The sequence below is a fragment of the Orycteropus afer genome, unplaced genomic scaffold (assembly GCF_000298275.1).
Source record: "Orycteropus afer afer isolate SDZICR_OR568_19922 unplaced genomic scaffold, OryAfe1.0 scaffold00098, whole genome shotgun sequence".
NCBI classification, from domain to species: Eukaryota; Metazoa; Chordata; class Mammalia; order Tubulidentata; family Orycteropodidae; genus Orycteropus; species Orycteropus afer.
In genome coordinates this window covers 7,187,650-7,208,886 of record NW_006921685.1, presented here as the reverse complement: position 1 = coordinate 7,208,886, position 21,237 = coordinate 7,187,650, and the positions used below count along the sequence as shown (strand labels likewise).

The 21,237-nt window shown below is 39.5% G+C and overlaps 1 protein-coding gene across 1 annotated transcript in view; it reads right to left on the bottom strand.

The window, feature by feature from the left end:
* Nucleotides 1-21,237, bottom strand: part of SLC4A4 (solute carrier family 4 member 4) — a 508,661-nt gene that overhangs the window by 183,913 nt on the left and 303,511 nt on the right. The window contains exons 7-8 of the mRNA XM_007942789.2: nucleotides 11,353-11,510; nucleotides 5,424-5,511 (exon numbers count right to left, since the gene is read on the bottom strand). Coding sequence (XP_007940980.1) covers nucleotides 5,424-5,511; nucleotides 11,353-11,510 — 246 coding nt within the window. The remainder of the gene's footprint in view (nucleotides 1-5,423; nucleotides 5,512-11,352; nucleotides 11,511-21,237) is intronic.

Here is a 21,237-nt window from a genome sequence, read left to right as displayed (position 1 = left end):
GGCACCTTCCACCTCAGTGAAATTTCTAGGGGTCCAATGGTGTGGGGCATGTCAAGATATTCCTACTAAAGTGAAAGATAAGTTATTGTATCTGGCTTCCGCCACAACTAAAAAGGCAGCACAATGTCTGGTGGGCCTCTTTGGATTTTGGAGGCAACATATCCCTCATTTGGGTGTGTTGTGCTTCAACTTATTTATCAAGTGACTTGGAAAGCTGCTAGTTTTCAGTGGGGCCCAGAACAACAGAAGGCCCTGCAACAGGTTAAGGCTGCCATGCAGGCTGCTCTGCCACATGGGCCATATGATCCAGCTGATCCAATGGTGCTTGAAGATTCTGTAGTAGATAGAGACACTGTTTGGAGTCTTTGGCAAGTCCCTATTGGTGAATTGCAATGCAGACCCTTGGGCTTTGGAGCAAAGCCCTGCCATCCTCTGCAGATAACTCCTCTCCTTTTGAGAAACAGCTTTTATCTTGTTACTGGGCTTTAGTGGAGACTGAATGCCTAACCACAGACCACAAAGTCACCATGAGGCCTGAGCTGCCCATCATGAACAGGGTGTTGTCAGACCCACAGAGTCATAAAGTTGGACGTCCACAGTAGCACTCCATCATTAAATGAAGTAGCATATCAGAGATTGGGCTTGAGCAAGACCTGAAGGCACAAGTAAGTTGCATGAGGAAGTGGCCCAAATGCCTATAGTCTCCACTCCAGTCACATTACCTTCCCTCTCTCAGTCTGCACCTATGGTCTCATGGGGAGTTCCTTATGATCAGTTGACTGAGGAAGAGAAAACTTGTGATTGGTTTACAGATGGTTCTGCGTGAAAGTGGACAGCAATAGCACTGTAGCCCCTTTCTGGGACTTCCTTGAAGGACAGTGGTGAAGGGAAATCCTCCCAATGGGTAGAAATTTGAGCCATGCATATGGCTGTTCACTTTGCATGGAATAAGAAATGGCCAGATGTGCAATTATATATATGGATTCATGGGCTGTGGCTAATGGCTTGGCTGGATGGCCTGGGACTTGGAATGAGCATGACTGGAAAATTGGTGACAAAGGATATATGGGGAAGAGATATGTGTACAGACCTCTCTGAATGGGCCAAAGGAGTAAAGACATTTGTGTCTCATGTGAATTCCCAACAAAAATTGACCTCAGCAGAGGAAGATTTTAACAATCAGGTTGATAGGATGACACGTTCAGTGGAAACCAGCCATCCTTTTGCCCCACCTACTCCTGCCATTGCTCAATGGGCTCATGAACAAAGTGGCCATGGTGGCAGGGATGGAGGTTATGCATGGGCTCAGCAACATGGACTCCTACTTACCAAGGCTGATTTGGCTACTGTAACTGCTGAGTGCCCAATCTGCCAGCAGCAGAGACCACCACTGAGTCCGCAATATGGAACCATTCCTCGGGGTGATCAGCCAGCAATGTGGTGACAGGTTGATTACACTGGACCACTTCCATCATGGAAAGGACAGCATTTTGCTCTTATTGAAATAGATACTTATTCTGGATATGGATTGGCCTTCCCTGCATGCAATTCTTCTGCCAAAACTACCATCCATGGACTTACAGAATGCCTTATCCACCATCATGTTATCCCACACAGCATTGCTTCAGATCAAGAGACTCACTTCACAACAAAAGAAGTGTGGCAATAGGCCTATGCACATGGAATTCTCTGGTCTTACCATGTTCCCCATCATCCTGAAGTAGCTGGCTTGACAGAACGATGAAATGGCCTACTAAAAACACAATTATGGTGCCAGCTTGGTGGCAATATCTTGAAGGGTTGGGGCAATGTTCTCCAGGGGGCTGTATATGCTCTAAACCAGCATCTAATATATGTTGCTGTTTCTCCAATAGCCAGGATTTATGGGTCCAGGAACCAAGGGGTGGAAACGGGAGTGGTACCTCTCACTATTACCCCTAGTGACCCACTCAAAAAATTTTTGCTTCCTGTCCCTGCTACCCTATGCTTTGCAGGTCTGGAGATCTTAGTCCCAAAGGGAGGAACACTCCCACCTGGAGACACAATACTGATTGCATTGAACTGGAAATTTAGAATGCCACCCAGCCATTTTGGCTTCCTCATGCCTCTGGATCAACAGACAAATAAGGCCATTATGGTACTATTTGGTGTGACAGATTCTGATTACCAAGGGGAAATTGGATTGACATTACATAATGGAGGTAAAGAAGAATATGTCTGGAATACAGAAGAATCTTTAGGACGTCTCTTAGTACTACCGTGCCCCCTGATTAAAGTCAATGGAAAATTACAGTGGCCCAATTCTGATATGACTGCCCAGACCCTTCAGGAATGAAGGTTTAGGTCACCCCACCAGGCAAAGAACCACGACCAGCTAAGGTGCTTGCTGAGGGCAAGAGAAATACAGGTAGCTCTGAATATCAGCTATAACCATGTGACCAGCTGCAGAAATGAAGACTGTGATTGTTATATTTCTTCATTGTATATGTGCATCAAATATTTTTGTTTTCTTCTGTTATGAGCTATGAAATGTAAATAAGGTTAATGCATTTCAGTTGTACATGTGTTAGCATATCATGTTAGGTGAAAAAATGACTTTATAATCGTCCTTATTTAGTGATTATATATGGTTAAGAAGATGTGTACAACGCCCAAGTTGATAAGGGGCGGACTGTGATGGTCGGAGCTGTGTGTCAACTTGGCTGGACCACAATTCTGTGGGGTTTAAGCAATTGTATTGTGGTTTTTTCCAATGATGGGATCAGATGTGTATGTTTTGCACAGCCAATCCATTGAAAGGGACTTTCCCTAGGGGTGTGGCCCACTTCCAGTATATTTATGGACATCCTGGGAAAAGAGATCCTCTTCTGTGGATCGGGATTCTGTTGTCCTGCCTACAACTGTCCGAGAGCAAACAATCCACCACTTGGCCTGGAGATCTTGTATTCATCATTCGTTGGAGTCAACAGCCAGTGTACTGCCTGCCAACCTTGAGCTCGTTAGTCCCTGCAGCTGCATGAGTCAGGAAAAGCCTGCAGCTTGACGTTTGATCCAAGAACTTGAGACTTGCCAGCTTCTATAAGTGTGTGAGCTATTTTCCTACGATAAATTTCTCTTTCTCTCTCTCCATATATATAAGCTTTACTGGTTTTGCTTCTCTAGAGAATCCAGTCTAACACAGCTACCTCCTAAAATGGCTGAATATCAACCAATTCTTTTTTGGTATGATGCTTTTATGTAATCCTTGTCTTCTTTTGCTGCTTCCTGCATTGTTCAATATTCTGCCCATAGAATCCTACAATATTGCTTGAAGACATGAGACTTGAATTTTTTTCTTCAGTTGTTTCAGCTTGAGAAGTGCCAAGTGTGTTCTTCTCAAGTGTGTACATTATAGGAGGAAGAATTTATACATATATATAAGCCAAACCAAACACACTGCCATCGAGTCAGATCTTACTCACAGTGACCCCTCCTTGGGTTTCTGAGGAGGTATCACTGTGGAAGTAGATTGCCCAATCTTCCTACCGAGGAGTGGCTGGTGGGTTTGAACTGCCAGCCTTCTGGGTAGCAGTCAAGTGCCTTAGGCACTACGCCACCAGTGCTCCCATACACACACACACACACATGCACACACACATATATAAACACACACATATTTATACATATATATAAATACACATATACATATACATTTACATATAAACTCACTGAGATGCTTAGTCCCAACAAGATGGAAAAAAAAAAATTAAAAACGTAGCTATTCTTTAGCACTCTCAGTCATAGGAGAATATAACCATTTAAGTAACCATCAAATTTCTACATCTAAGGAGAAAAGTGCTCTTTTCTCCACTTAATGTGTAGAAACTGGCAAATCAAGCAAAAATATTGGAAAAATAACTAAATTAGAAAGACACAGAAACCTAAATCAGTGATTTTGTATTCTAACACTATTTCTTCTATTATGAGACTAGTTCTGAGTTTTACCACATCTAAAATGAGTGTAACAACATTTAAACTGTTATTAGATTTGTCATTGTTATTGCTAGTTGTCATTGAGTTGGTTCCAACTTATAATGACCTTATGTACAACAGAAGGAAGCATTCACTGGTCCTGGGTCATGCTCACAATTGTTGCCATGCTTGAGCTCCTTACTGCAGCCACTGTCTCAATACATCTTGTTGAGAGTCTTCCTCTTTTGAGCTGACCCTCTACCAAGCATGATATCCTTCTCTAGGTACTGGCCCCTCCTGATAACATCATGGCCAAAGTACAAGAGACAAAGTCTGGCCATTCTCGCTTCTAAGAAGCATTCTGTCTATACCTCTTCCAAGACATATTTGTTTGTTCTGTTGGCAATCCACAGTACATTTACTATTCTTCACCAACACCATAATTCAAATGCATCAATTGTTGTGCAGTCTTCCTTACTCATTGTCCAGCTTTCCAGTGGTTATGAGGCAAGTGAAAATACCATGGCTTGGGCCAGGTACACATTAGTCTTCAGTGACATTTTTGTCTTTGACACTTTAAAGAGGTCTTCTGCAACAGATTTGCCTGATGGAATACATCCTTTGATTTCTTGACTGCTTTTTGCATAGGCTTTGATTGTGGATTCAAGTAAAATTAAACTCTTGACAATTTCCATATTTGTCTATTTATCATGATGTTGCTTATTGGTTCAGCTGTGAGGATTTTAGTAAAGATATAATCCAAAGTACTAGATACCTTGCAGCAATGATTGCTAATGCATTTTAGTGTTTCTATTATTCTTTCCCACAAAATAAGAAAATCATAAAACACGTAATTTCTGATACCTAAGAAGAAACATATTACACATTTTATTACGTATTATTTTTATACAGAATCCAACATATCTGAAACAATATGGAACATGGTGACTTGAATTCCCAGAATGAATATATTAAATATTTTAAGAGAAAAAGTTTAAGTTAATGTAGTCAACTTGAACTTTTTAGAACTATTTAACATACATCAGTTCTAGAATTTAAGCATTTTAATAAAAAGAATGGAAAATATGTTTTATTCCAACACAGAGTTTGGAATCTGATGCTAAAGGAATCTGGCTACTAACCACAAGGTTGACAGTTCAAATCCATCCAGGGCTTCATGGGAGGAAGATGAGGCAATCTACTTCCATAAAGATTTACAGCCTTGGAAACCCAATGGGGGTTGCTATGAGTGGGAATCAACTCGATGGCAGTGGACTTACTTTACTAACTGAAAACTCTATAGAAGTCAGCTCATTTGCCACAAACTACTGTGCCCTGTATTACTGGGTGGGTGGGTGGGGGAAGTCTCGGCAACCCCGTTATTTGAACTGAATAAATTATAACATCCAATTCATGGTACAAAAACAGCATAAGCAGGACATTCACAGATCCCCATCTTATCAGTTCCATACCTCATCAGACATCAAGGTAGCAATGGCTCTGCCAATCTCATGGTAGGATTTGGCTTTCCCCTTAGGACCTAAGAGAATGAACAAGAACCTAATGGAAAAGGAAAGAAGCAAAGACTCAATATAAACTGAGAAATGTTTACCTTAGTTCATTAAAGAAAAATAGGACTAGAATTCATCTTTAAACTATGATAATATTATTAGTAATACAAAGAATCCTCTGTCACATTCTTGGGAAACACAAATTATTTATTTGGAGGCAAAGGAGAATTTAAAATGGGAAACCTGAGAAACTTCTTTAGTGAGGGGAAAGGTTCACTTTATGAATTGTAAACTTTTTCTTTCTTAAATGTTCTTTTGGGAGCATCTTTGAAAATTCAAAATCTTTGGAGAAAAATCATCAAGAACAATAACTAAAAAGACTTAATACATCTTCAGATTTCTTGGACTTTCCCTTACCCAATATAAGTAGTGACAAATGAATGTTTGCATACTTTTAAGAAATTTTTCTGGTCAGAAATGACTGGGAGGCAGTAAAAACCAAGTCCTCTACAAGTGAGCCACATGCTTACAGTCAAAGTAAGGAAAAAGAAATATGAGGTAAATTCAAAATAAATCATCATTTACAGACAGTCAAAATTATTTTGTGGTTGTCTCCACTTTCCTATGTAAACTTGTTTTTGTGATAATGCACAAGGCATTGCTGCACAGCAAGTAGGTCGGGAAGCATGCAATAATGAGCTCATCCCCACTGAAGTTCACCTCTTATCATACTGGAAGGATTCCCTCACTGATCACAGTTACATATCAGCTCAATTTTTCATATTACGTAACACTCTAGGCAGGAACAATGCAGTAAGCCACCTCCTTAAAATGATATAGAGAGGGAATGTGGCCATTATAAAGCAACAGGAAACATCACCATTAGTGAAAAACTTCATCTGTAGAATAGAGACCCTTAAAACCCATGGCCACCAGCTAATTCTGACTTGTGGTAACTCTATAGGACAGAGTAGAACTGCCCCATACGGTTTTCCAAGGTTGTAAATCTTTACAGAACCAGGCTACCTCATCCTTTTCCCACAGAACAGCTGGTGGGTTCAAACTGCTGACCTTTTGGTTAGCAGATGAATACCTTAACCACTGTGCTATCAGAGCTACTTAAGAACCCTATAATTCAGAGTGCAGGAGTACTTGGAGAGCACTAACAGTTATCAATCAACTATTCGCCAAAATATTGGTGGTTCAAACCCACCCAGAGGCACCTCGTAGACTGGGCTGGTATCCTCTCTAAAAGGGCACAGCCATGAAAACCTAGGGACCAGTTCCACTCTGTGCAGAGGTCACTGTGAATCAGAATCAACTCAAGAGCAACTAGAAGCAACACCACTTTGGACTACATCATTGAAAGGAGGAAGAGAGATCTGGGAAAACTAACAGCACAGAACAAGCTAGCAAGTTGATATTGCCTCTGCTGGAAATATGTTCTCTCCCCTTTAACCCTCAAAGAAGGGAAAGCTGTTACAACTTTTATGATAGAAGTACATCCTGCCAAAGGCACCTTTTATAATGTACTGAAAACTCCTTTCATGTCCAAAGCTGTTTTTTGTCAATGGACAGATGTTATTTTTAACTAGAAGCTTTTTTCTTTATTAACAAATTAGAGTAAGCATCACATTTGTGTGCTGGGAAGGGCACAGCCCAATGTTGATAGCCCAGAAAAAAGTTAATTTATGTTACTGAGTTCTTTTTATTCAACTCCTACTAGATATAAGTCACAGAATTTTTAGTAGTGCCAAGTTGTCTCAAGAATCTTCATGAGGCCCTCTTGCTTTTGTGAGCTTTTTTGTACAACTAATTATGCATGGAGATGATGCCTCTAGCATTCTCCACAACAAAAACAAGTACCGGATGATCCATGTCCGGAACCAATGGACTATACTCACATTCACAAAATAATTATAGGCAAAAACAGAGCATAATATCAGAAAAGGAACCAGCCTTCCTAAACCACTCAATCTTTTCATAAAAGATGTGCACCCCCTTCCTTCCTGATATATCACAGCTATTTCTAGAATAAACTCAGCATGTATCAATCCTTTACTCCTTCCTCTCAAAACACTGAATCAAATAAGCCATTATTCATATTTAGCTGCTTTGGAAAATGTGGCTAAACTATAGCTTCCAGAATAGATTCAAGAGTACCCTAACCCACCATAACTATATTACATGCAGTAAACAGCAGCTAGCTGTCAGACTGGAAGACGTGGTAGAAATGGACTAGCAGCACCTCCTTCTCAATTCTGCTAATGATTCTATTTATTTTATTTTTTTTTTTGTGGGGGTAGGTTTGACAATTAAGCAGAAACGTCTTCCTTTAGGCAAAAAGTACTTCTATTAGACAAATCATTATCAATAATATTAACCTACAGTGATACTGGAAGGGCAAACATTCTTGTCGTTTTGTTTTGTTTTGTTTTTTCCCCAAAAGGAATAGAGTTCACTGAGAAATTATTTGCTCTATATGTGCAAATCAAGATCAAAAAAGGAAAAATTGATCTTGGATTTTATTATTCCTCATAGTAAAATTAAAATATTTTACTTCAACCCATTCTAGATATATCCTTAAAATAAATAAATAAATAAAACTCACTTCCATTGAGTCAATTACAACTCATAGTGACCTGGATTGGGTGTCCAAGGCAGTAAATCTTTATGGAAGTTGATTGCCCAGTCTTTCTTCCATGGAGTGGCTGGTAGGTTTGAACCGCCAACCTTCTGGTTAGCAGTCAAATGCCTTAAGCACTATACCACCAGAGCTCCTTGGTAGATCCTTCAGTCTTCCCTAAAAGTCCACCCTCACAGTTCGAAATCTACAGTTCTGTTTCCAGCATTGAGAGTGAACCTTTCCTTTCCTTCCATGTTGAAACTATAAAATGGGAATAATAGTATTTATCCCTTCCATAGCTCAAGTACATGTGAGTATATAAGGTGTGAATACAAGAGGACAGCAAGCAAAGTGCCTGCAACATGCTAGGAAAATCATTAATGCATCCTACCAAGTCATGAGTTGGGTCTGACTCGACGGCACATAACAACAACAACAACAAAGTCACCAAAGATAAAGGAATAGAGACACAGCGTGTGCTTCCAAATGAACAGCAAGAGGGCTCTCAGTAGACAGACAGACATCCAGTTGATAGCAGTTGAAGTGCAAATGGGAAACTAACACAGATCAACCAAATAACAGAATAAAATGAAAAACCTTGTGCATTCTGCACAACAAAGTGGTGTTAGAGCCACACTTCCTAAAAGGTGTGTAATAATACTGTTGACTAATAATAGTAATAAGAATAATAAGCATAAGTATATAACTTTCTTTCCCCTTTAGAAGGAAGTACCACAATAAACAATATGTACAAAAACAGACTTTTCCAGCCTCCCTTTAGTACAGCACACTAGCATGTACATTAAAGCATACTGTCAAATGCAGAGGCAGTTCTTCACAATGACTACCACATTCCTCATGGGATTTCCTTTATTGGATTTCACAGGATGCAGCCATTGTAAATGGCCCCACATTACACACATATTCTCTCTCTCTCTCTCTCTCTCTCTCTCTCTCTCTCACACACACACACACACACACACACAAGCTAATGAGACTCCTACTCAATGATTACAGTGTGCACTGGCTGGAACAGCAAATAGATAAAACTATTTCCTTGGAAACTTTTAACATGCAAGGATATATTGTTTGGATTATTGCCCTAAAATAGTTTTATGGTATTACTGAATTACATTCCCTTGAAATGCTTGGCTTCTTCTGTGAATTCAAATGATGCTGTATTTCACCTCTAGACTAGCACCCCTCTGGTACAGAAGGAAAAGGAGAATCAGCCAGACAAAAGCAGATGGTAAGACTAGACAGAGGGACACAAGAATGGGCATGATTTGCTAATCAACTGAGCTCATATTATTGTAAAATAAAAAGCCTTTTAAAACATTTTCTTTTTTTAATTTGTAACTTCTCAAGTAAAAATGAAAACGTACAAGCAATTTTCTTCAACACTCTTCAGCACTTTTTTTTCAGGGCTTTAAACCAGTTCTTTCTAGTTCACTCATGGCAGTTGAAGTGAAACTGAACAAACCCAAATTTGAAAAACGTGGGTGTACCAGAATGATAACTGGAATGGGAAAAAGTATGGGTTGACACTCTGCTAGAAACTTAACCTCCCTCTTAGAAAACAAGGGCATCTGTATGTTCCTAGCAACCAAATCTCCCTACTTAGTCCTTGGAAACAATGGTGTCTGACTGAAAGATGGCAGCAACCGTACCACTTTGAATGTGTGTTGCTCTCCACAATCCTGGCAATGATCCACTCTACCACATCAGGCTCCTGAAAGGGCGCACTACACCTCTTGCGAGTCTCTCATTCTGGGGCTTTGACTCATAATTTTTCCTGTTCTGGTTCCAGCACACCCCTTTTAACAAATTCAGTTCTGTTCTGATTTCTCTGCATGAGCCATGACTGAACCAATATGAACTGGTTTGGAACCCTTATTTTTTTTCTTTCAAGATCCAGTAAAGTTAGTCCAAAGAAACATAAATAAAATGATAGGGGCACATGAGCTGGACTTGAGCCATTCTCTGAGTCAGCTGTTCACCAGGTGATTATTCTGATAGAACTGCAAGACTCTACTGGAATGTTTTCAAGTAAAAATCTAAGTTACAGAAAACACAAGTCATAATATCCCATTAAATGACTAAGCAATGATCATCTCCTTTGCCAAACTATTTGTCTAGTAATTGCCCATGTATTATTCCTGTTTTAAGCCCTAAAAAATTTAAAAATTGGGGAAGGAAATGCATGTATGATCAGGAAGAATGGCCTATAATCTGTGAGTTAGGAGGCTCTAAGGAAATTTTCTCCTAACCTGGCTCAAAACAAACACTGCACCTATTTTCACTGTAGGTTTTCACGTTCGGATAGTCTGAGGTTCCCAGGGAGAATGCACAGCCCCTTGCTCACATGGGGAAACTGAAAAACAGATTACTCTACAAAGTACAGACAGTGCTGTCTCTTTGTCACCCTGCTGCTGAGAGCTCTTACTATTCGTCTATATAAATGTTGTGAAAATGTTGTCATGTGGAAATATTTAAAACTATTTAAAGCCTTTGGGGAAATGTTTGGAAAATACATGAAGCTCAAGGAGCTGTAATCTATTTTTGAAATAAGGACGGCAGAGCCTTAAAACTTCAGTTTGGCCATTGTATTTTCATATTAGCAAATATCTGCATATATCTAAGTGAAATAAATTAAATACATGGTCTATGAACAATTTGAAAAAATGCATGATTATAATATAACCATAATATGCTTTTTTTAAAATAAAAAATTATTGTGGTATAACACATAACAGGAAGGCATGAAAGTTTAAGCATGAAAGCTTAATAAATCTTTATGTATGCGTGTGTATATACATGTGTGTGAATAAGTATCCACTACCAATTTTCTGATAAAACAGAGCAAATTAAATCATCTGAACCATTTACCTTGGAAAAGTTACCTAAGCCTGTAGATGCAGTTTATTTATAGGTAAGATCCAGATACCTATAGTTAGTACTTTAAAATATTATTGTGGGTTTAAATAAAATAATCCATAAGAAGAAACTAGTACATTGCCCAATAAATTATTATAATTGTTATTTTTGTTGTTGTTACTACTATTATACAAACACCAAGTAATTTGATAGCATAAAAAGTCAGACTAAGTCATTACTTCAGATTATATCTCTCCTACATGCTGGAATTGGTTATATCCTAATCACCTTGATTCTTTCAGCTATGGGAGAGATTTTGCCACAACCACACTATAGAACCACCTTGTTCTGTAACCATAGAACACAACAGGTCAGGGAGCAGCTTACCTCGTAGGCACAGGAACTTCAGTCAGGGCACCCAGCATGACAGCTTGCTGCAGTCGAACAAAGGCAATGAAAGGAGTGTCCAAGAAGTCAACCTCCCCAACAAGCACATTGGAAGCTTCTGCGTCACGTGGAAGTTTCTTCATGAATTTGTTCTTCAGCTGTATGAAGGGAGTCATAAGAACACAATGCATTTACAGAAAGAGGACTAAAAAGGGGCATCTCTTGTATCATTCATGGGAACTTCCTTTATAAGTCTGCATGCAACAGGTCCTAGCTAGGCATTTTTCTACTAGCACTTTTCATGCTATTATAATAAACTTTCCCATACCTTGTAACAAGAATATTGAGGGCATAATATCATGGTTTACATAGAAAACAATGTCTATAATGACTCCATGCCTTTATTTATTCACTTATTCAATAAACACTTATTGAGCATCTACTCTAAGCCAATCACTGATCGAAGCCTAGAAATATAAGGATGGATAAAATAATTCCATGTTCTCCTTGGGCTTATATTCCAGTAGGAGAGAAATAAAATTTTTCAGGTAGTAGTAAATGCTAAGAAGGAAATAAATAAATAAATAAAACAGGTAAGGGGGTAATTTCAGGTGGTCAGGGAAGTTCTCTAAAGAAATACATTTGAATTTTGAATGACAGAACATGCCATGCAAATATGTGGGCAAAAGAACATTCTAGGAAAATCCAAAAAAGGGAGGAATTTGGCAGTTAGAGGAGCAGTAAGAACTGCAAGTAGAGCAAGAGCTGAAGGAGAAAATGAGAGAAAACAGCAGCAAAGAAAGCTGTATATGTGAGCAATGGCCAGATTGTAAAGGCCTCAAAGCTCATGGTAAGGAATTTGGGATGTCTTAGACACAAATTGCCTACCTGAAATCCAATTTCAAAGGTGGAGTAGGCAGACATAAATTTGGGGGATAAAACTATGTAAGAGTATTCAATGCCAAGGAACAAGATGTCATAACTCTGACAGTGAGTGTAGTTTAAGAAGCGAGACAAGCTCGAAGCCCTGAGCTACTCTAACTTTTATAGTAATAGAAGGAAATGTTGGCAGAGGACCCTGAGAAAGAGGGTGACAGGAAGGAAACCAGGATTGAGTACAACCACAAAATCCAGCTGAAGGAAGAATTCATTAAGGAAAGAGTTGTTGTTGTTATGTGCCATCAAGTCGGATCTGACTCATAGCGACCCCTCCTTGGGTTTATCGCTACGGAAGTAGATTGCCCTATCTTCCTTCTGAGGAGTGGCTAGTGGGTTTGAACCACCAGCCTTCTGGTTAGCAGTCAAGTGCCTTAGCCACTATGCTACCAGCGCTCCTAAGGAGAAAGTAGTCAACTGAATCAAAAGTTGCTGAAAGTTCATATAAGATGAGAGCTAAGAGTGGTCCAATGGATTTGGCAGGATGGAAGGGGTGGGTAATCTTGAAAACAGCTGTTGCAATGGACACCAGTATACTGAGTAAAGAGAGGTAAGAAAGTGGAGATAGGGAGTAGAGATAATAAATTTGAGAAATGTTGCTACCAAGAGAAGCAGAAGAACGAGGAGACAATACAATTTAAATAACCATACAAGTTATTTAAAAAAAAAAAAGGGAGATACTATATTTTGGAATCTTGATGAGAACGACCCAGTGGAGGAAAACCGCTGCTGCAGGAAAGATGGGGATAACTGCAGAAGTAGAGACTGTGAACTACCAAGAAGGGACAACATTCACATCACAGAAGGGTATCTAGCTTTAGATGGGAACCCAGATTGTATCAAGCCTAAAAAAGGGGTAAACTATGGAGATACAGATGCAGGTAGTCTGTGAGATTTGGTGGAGTAAAGATGAGACTTTCAGAGAACTTTGATTTTTGTGGTAAAATACAAACTGAGTTCATTAGCTGATGGTGAGGAAGAGTAGGGAGGTGTGGGAAGGTTTGAACAGAGAGGAGAAGGTATAAAGAAGTTGTCCCAGTTGTGGTTGTGTAACATAGTCACTTTGAAAGTTTATATTGTAGGTGTTATTCTTTCCTTTTCATTCCCCCCTCAACTCCCACTTCAAATAGTATTGCTGAAGCATCCTTCAGAGAGTGAGAAACATCTTCTACAACTCAAGAAAAAAAAAAAAAAATCCAACAATAGTAGAAGCATCCAGATAATGATTTTGCAGTATCATACAAAACATACAGACTTCTAATACATATTATTCTCCAATATAAATCAAGTGGGAAAGTATCAATAAACTTTTCTGTGATGGATTATTGTTGAGACGAGAAGTGGTAAGCATAACCCAATTTTCCCCATTATAAAAAGTTATGTCAATGTTTTATTTTCTATGTACATTTTAAGAGTTCTTAGGGAAAATAAGTGACGTGAGAACTGATCCCTCAATTATCATCACTCTCAGTAGTAACTTTATAGAATTTTTAATTATTTAGACTATATATAAGAAGAAAGCCATGAGGCAATAAGCAGGGATATTAGGGCTGAGATTTCAAAGGTAACCAACAAGAAAGCAAAGGCAGGGTATGTATTCTTAGATACTAGGAACATGACTACTTCTAAGCAGTAAGGGAATTTGCCAAAGTTTATGCCACTAATCTCCAAGAAATGCTAATGTTAAAAAGAATTATTTTACATGCTGTGGATGTGACAAGGGAGTGCCGATGGCACAGTGGTTAACCACTCAGCTGCTAATCGAAAGACTCCTGTGTAGATCACCATACCACGCACTCCCATAGAGTTGATTCTAACTCATAGTGACCCTATAGGATAGAGCAGAACTGCCCATAGGGCTTCCAAGGATATAATCTTTATTGAGAGGAGCCCTAGTTGCACAGTGGTTAAGCACTGGGATGCTAACTGAAAGATCAGCAGTTTGAACCCACTAGCTGCTCCACAGGGACCTCTGGTGGCATTGTGCCTAAGGTATCTGACTGCTAACCAGAAGGCTGGAGGTTCAAACCCACCAGCCACTCCTCTAGGAAGGAAGGTTGGGCAATCTACCTCCATGGTGATACCACCTTGGAAACCCAAGGAGGGGTCAAGTTGGATCTGACTTGACGGCACTGAGTTTGGGTTTTTTTGGTAGCCGCTCCACAGGATAAAGATGTGGCAGTCTAGTTCCATAAAGCTTACAGCCTTGAAAACCCTGTAAGGCAGTTCTACCTTTTCCTACAGGATCACTATGAGTCAAAATCAACTTGATGGCAACAGGTTTTTGGTTTACAGATGTGAATAGCACAACCAGGAGAAGGGTCTAAAAGCTTAGCTTCTAAAGCTGTTATTATTGTCTGAGTAAGTTGTAATAACAAATTGTTCTCTATTAACATTGGAGAGTATGAGGTATAGCCATATCAACAGGGGCTTCTGAATTTTTTTTTTTTTTTACAAAATATCATTGATAGAATAATGTTCCTCAAACTCTTTCCAGAGTGTTCCAATTACCAGCATCAAATACTAAGTTTTATAATAACCTGATTTTACTTCCCATTCTTTCCAGCAGACTCTTTGCTCTAGTTAGACAGATGATCTGATCATAATCTTTCTTGTGTTATGCGCCTAGACCCTCACATTTACTATAAAAAATTGTCCTTTCTTAATTACCTTTTCTAAACATCCTTCAGAACTAAGAACAAACCTTTATCTCACCTACTTCACTGGAACTCCAGAAGTGCTCATTTCTGAATCATGCTTTTCTCAAAGTTTTAGTCTTTTCCCCCAGTTTCTTGAAGGTAAGGATAATTCATCTCCATTTTACCACACACCTATTTTGTACATAAATGAACTATGATAAATATTAAGAATAGAAGGAATAGACTCTGTAGTCTTAAAAGCAGAACAAAAGGCCAGAAAACTTAAGAGATTTTACAGCTTAATCTAGAACCTAATAACTGTGTCTTTGCAGAATACCCCACATTTAATTATATGTTGTTGTTATGTGCCGTCGAGTCAGACTCGACTCATAGCGACCTCTCCTTGGGTTTCCGAGGTGGTATCGCTATGGAAGTTGATTGCCCAACCTTCCTTCCGAGGAATGGCTAGTGGGTTTGAACTGACAGCCTTCTGGTTAGCAGTCAAGTGTCTTAGGCACTATGCTACCAGACTTCCATAAAATATATTACTTACACAATGCTACCTACTTATTGAGATTACTGTGCTCATATTGTAAAGGTAGAAGTATATTCTTAGAGCTATATGAAAGAAATTGCATTCCATATGTGCTCAAGAAAGGTAACTGTAAAGACACACTATGATTCATTTTAATCAGAATTTATATTTGTTACCATTTCTGTATGCTGAGCAAATAATCTGAAAAACTGGACTATACAAAGAATAACACAGCATCAGGATTGAAAGAAGACTCATTAACAACCTGCAATATGCAGATGACACAACCTTGCTTGTTGAAAGAGAAGAGGACCTGAAGCACTTACTGATTAAGACAAAGGCTACAGCTTTCAGTGTTGATTACTCCTCAACAAAAAGGAAAGAAATCCTCTCAACTGGACCACTAAGCAACATCAGAAAATATTGATGTTGTCAAGGATTTTATTTTACTTGGATCCACAATCAATGCCCATGGAAGTATCAGTCAAGAAATCAAGTGACATAAAAAAAGACCAGGCTTACTGGTCTGATAGAGACTGGTGAAACCCCTGAGACTATGTCCCCTAGTCACCTTTCAGACCTGGAATAGAACTCACTCCTATGGCTTCCAGTCAAACAATAAACAAGCCTACAAGATGAACAGTTGTACCAGGTAGATACACTCCTTAGAACGATCAACCATGGGAGATCTGAAGGGCAGCATTTACAGAGGGAGACAGCTCAGAGGGCAAGAATGCATAGGAAAGAAGAACACAAGGAAAAAGTAACAACAGGGAGGAAGTAGGAAGAGAGCTATTACATTGTGAGATAGCAATCAATGTCATGAAACAAAATGTGTATGAACTCTCCAATGAAAATGAATTTGCTCTGTGAACTTTCACCCAAATCACAGTAAGAAAATAAAATGGCATACTGAATTGGACAAATCTGCTACAACGACCTCTTTCAAGTATTAAAATGCAAAGATGTCACTTTGAGGACTAAGGTGTGCCTGACCCAAGCCATAGTATTTTTAATCACCTCATATGCATGTGAAAACTGGACAATGAACAAAGAAAACTGAAGAAGAATTGATTGCATTAAATTATGGTTTTGGAGAAGAATATTTAATTTATCATGGGCTTCCAGAAGAACAAACAAATCTGTCTTGGGTGAAGTATAGCCAGAATATTCCTTAGAAGCAAGAACAGTGCAACTTAGTCTCACACACTCTGGACATGTTATCAGGAGGGACCATTCTCTGGAGAAGGACATTGTACTGGGTAAAGTAGACAGTCAGTGAAAAAAAGGAAAATTCTCATTGAGATGGATTGCTACAGTGGCTGCAACAATGGGTTCAAACATAGCAACGATTGTGAGGATGGTGCAGGACTGGGCAGTGCTTTGTTCTGTTGTACACAGACAGGTTCGCTGTGAATTGGAACCAATTCAATGTAACCTAACAACAATATGTTGATGATTCACAAATTTATATCTTCAGCTGGGACCTCTCCCCTAAACTCCAGACCTAATAATAGTAACATTTCTGTGTAGATGTCTATTAAGCATTTCAAACTTCACATGTCCAAAACTGAGACTACCCCCAAACTAGCTTTTCCTACAACCTTCCCCATCTAGTTAATAGTGACTCCACTCTTCCAATGGTCATGATGAAAACCTTGCTGCTGTCTTCAATTCTTCTCTTATACTCATGTCTACTCTATCCATAAATCTTGTTGGATCTATATACAAAGTAACTATATATCACCACCATCATTGCCACCAACGTGGTCCATGTTACCATCATCTCTGTCCAATATATGCAGTTGTCCTCTTGGCTGGTTCCCTGCTTCTTCCTTTGCCTTGAGTATATTCATGACAGCAGCTAGAGCAGTCAAATCAGGAGTCAGATAATATCACTCCTCTCCTCAAAACCCTCTGAGGGCAGCATTTCACTAAGAGTGAGGCCAATGTCTTTGTAACTATTTACAAGCCCCAGTATTGTTATCTCTCCAGACAATAATAACTCCCGACTTAGTTCCTACTACTGTCTCCTAGTCCTATCCAGGCCCGCCACTTCAGCCTTCACACCTGTCTTCAAGCACACTAGTTACACCCTCACCTCAATGCTTTATACCTGTGAACGGAATGTCTGATTGGCTCCATCCCTCACTTCTTTTGGATCATTATTCAGAAATCACCTTCTCAGTGAGGTTTTCCCTGACAACCTTAGCTAGAATTTCAATCTTTCTTCTTCTCAAAAATACTTACTATATTTTTTCTTCTTTTTATTTATTACAAACATGCATGTGGTTTATTTATTTCTTTATTATCTCTCTCCTTACTGGAATATAAATTCTATAAAGGTATACATCCATTTATTTCGTTCAGTGTTATATCCTTAATTCCTAGATGAATGTCTGGTACAAATAGAAGTTCAATAAACATTAGTTGAATGAATGAATGGTGGTTATTATTTCTTCCCTTCCCAATAAGCTTTCCTAACTCCTTTCTTAAAAGTAACAAGTTCTGCACATCCCAGCATGCCACAAAAGACAGATATGACCAATCTTAGTAAACTCCTCTCCTGACGACAAGGATTGGTCCAAAGGATGGATGCATGACCCAAGCAGTGACAAAACCCTTCCAGAGAATTGATATTTGAATGTGTAAAAATCAGTGGCCTCCTTTTCCCCCAGAGTTGTTCCCTACCATGTTGAAAGGGATTATCTCAGGACTATCCAGTAGGACAGAATGAGGTCAGTACTAAAACAGACAAAACTAGGAGGGAAAATGCATGAAAAAGAGGATTGCTGGGTTTCCAGCCCCAGTCCCAAGTCCCTGGTTCCTATAGTGTCTCTATTCTGTGAGCTCATCAAGAATTCTCCTGTTACATAATCCACTAAATTGTCTTTGGGCTTAAAGCAGTTTGAGGTGTGTTTCTGTCTACTGCATAGTCCAGATACAGAAGAGAATTTCTCAAACAACTTGGGAAACACCAAGTTAAATAAAATTAAGTAAATTTTTCTACTGCAGGTATTCTCAGATCCTTTAATATGCCCATAGGAATGTTTCACCTCCTTCTAGGTTATAAATAAGGTATATTGTGGTATAAAAACAGATTAGCAATTGCTGCGTTGGACTGAAATTATTTCAGTCTTCCTATCTACTCTCACTTTCAACTCAGTTCAATTCCCTTCAACATTTATGGGTACCTACATTGTTCAAGGTATAGCATACACTGCAGAGAATAGAAAAACCCTGCTCTCCTGAATTTCACAGTGCAATGGAGAAGAAGAAAATATAGAAGTAACTATAATGAAAGAAGAAACAGACATACCAGATGAAAGGTACATTGTCCAATGGAGATCATAAAAAGAAATAACAACACCAGGCAGCAACACTGGAGAAAGGCTGTGGGCCCTTCTCAGAGTCAAAGTTTAAATAATTCCTCACGTAAAGGTAGACTCTTCGAACAGTGATTCATATATGTTATCTTTTTCAAGTAATGCCTGATAAAGGAAAAAGCAATGACTTCAGTATGAAGACCAATCTGGCCTTATACAATCAATTCTGAAAAAAATACAATACCAAGAAAAATATGTAAAGATTAAACAAAAAGGTAAAGAATGGCCCAGGAATTACAAAGAGCAGTAAAAGATAATGAAAAGAAGGGATTCTCAGGCTTTCAGATCAGGTTGAAAATCACCCAATAAACTCATCTGGATTGAATTCCAAAGATAAAGTTTGACATTCCTTTCGTATAGATCATTGGTTGCTTCTCCAAGGGATACCCAGCCTAGATTTTAGACTGGGTCAATTATGAGAACACACACAGTGAACAAGGGGAGGAAAAAAAAATACCCTCCTTTCAACAATCTTGATTTCAGAGAAATGAATTTCAAATGGCTGCCTGTGTAGCTACAATTGTCAAAAGATACCTTGGCTAGGTCAGCAATTTTGGGATCTCTTGTGTTTACCAGGTTACAATCTGCAGTGAAGTGCTTGATGTGGCCCTTCTAGACATTGCCCTCCATTCTGTGATGTTTTGTAAATCCCATTATCCATGCCTGTTTGGGGTGGTGTGGTAGTTAAGGTCAGGTATCAACTTGGCTGGGCAGCTGGTAGTAGTCATTCCCTATAATGACTGGCAATCGACTCTGTGGTAGGATTTAGGTTAATTCTGTTGAGGCAACACAGGTGGAATGTATCTTGAGTCCTGCCTTGCTGGAGGGTATAATTCAAATCACCACCCTTAGCTTCCCTGAGGGTATACCTACGAATCTCCTGGGAAGATTCGCTCTCCTCTTGCTCCAGCTTTGTGTCTTGGATCATCCTCATCTCACCCCTGGACTTGGGACAGCAGCCGTCATCTGATCTGCTGATCTAGGTTCATCAAACCCCGAGAGTTGGGAGGATCTGCCAGACCTACTCACGGACCCGGGACTTGCCAGCCTGCCAGCCTCCACCACTACTACGTGAGATGAACCCTTGGGTGTCTGTGAGTTCTGTGGGGTGTTATAGCGAAATACAGAACCCTAAGACTGGGAGGAGGAGGAGGAGTTAATGTCTGAAATGATGGAGTGGCATGGTAGTTTGGACATTTGGGACATCTTTGACCTCCGCCTCATGGGGACCAGCCTCGTGCTGATCTTTCTAAGAGAAATTGTTCAAGCACAATCCAATTCTGTGAATCCAGATATGTACATTTCAAGCTCCTGTTACAATAGTTGTGAAGTTCTAGAGGTGCAGTGGTTAAAATATTTGGCTGCTAACTGAAAGGTCAGTGGTTTACAATCCCTAGCAGCTCTGCCGGAGTAAGATGAAGCAGTTTGCTTGCATAAAAATGTAGAGCCTTGGAAATCCTATGGGGCATTTCTACTCTGTCCTTTAGGTTGCTATAAGTAGGAATCAACTTGACAGCAAGTTTATACTAGCCTGTATTCTTTCTTCCAGAGTAAGAGCTTGCTATAATTACTTAGATGTATATAGCTAGTCTTCTGCCATGCATGTTTACTCTTAAAATTGCTTAACTTTCCTTACTTTTGGAGTGGTTTTCTAACAATCCAGTGATGACAGTATTGTTGTTGTTATGTGCCGTCGAGTCAAACCCGACTCATAGCTACCCCTCCTTGGGTTTCCGAGGCAATATCACTACGGAAGTAGGATTGCCCAACCTTCCTTCTGAGGAGTGGCTAGTGGGTTTGAACCGCCAGCCGTCTGGTTAGCAGGCAAGTGTCTTAGCCACTATGCTACCAGAGCTCCTAATGACAGCATTAGCATAACACAAAAATAGAGATTATGATGGATAAAGCAGAACAAGTAGACTGATGTTTATAAAAGAGGTAGCTGACTTGGATAATAGTTCTGTGTGACAATGGCAAAGGTTATTCATATATAAGTGATGCACATTACACATACCAAAGGGGGGGGGGAAAAACCCACTGCCATCGAGTCGATTCCAACTCATAGTGACCCCTGAGGCTGTTAATCTTTATGGCAGTAGATCACCCCATCTTCCTTCCGTGGAGCAGCTGGTGGGTTTGAACCACTACCTTCTGGTTAGCAGCCAAATGTTTTATCCAATATGCCACTAGAGCTCCTTCACACATTACATATACAAAACCCAAAAAACAGTTACCAGAGTCAATTCCAACTCAAGATGACCTCATGAGTGTTAGAGTAGAACTGGGCTCCACAGGGCTTTCCATGGCTGATTTTTTGGAACTAGATCACCAGGCCTTTCTTCAAAGGCTCCTCTGGGGAGACTGGCACTGGCAACCTTTCGGTTAGCAG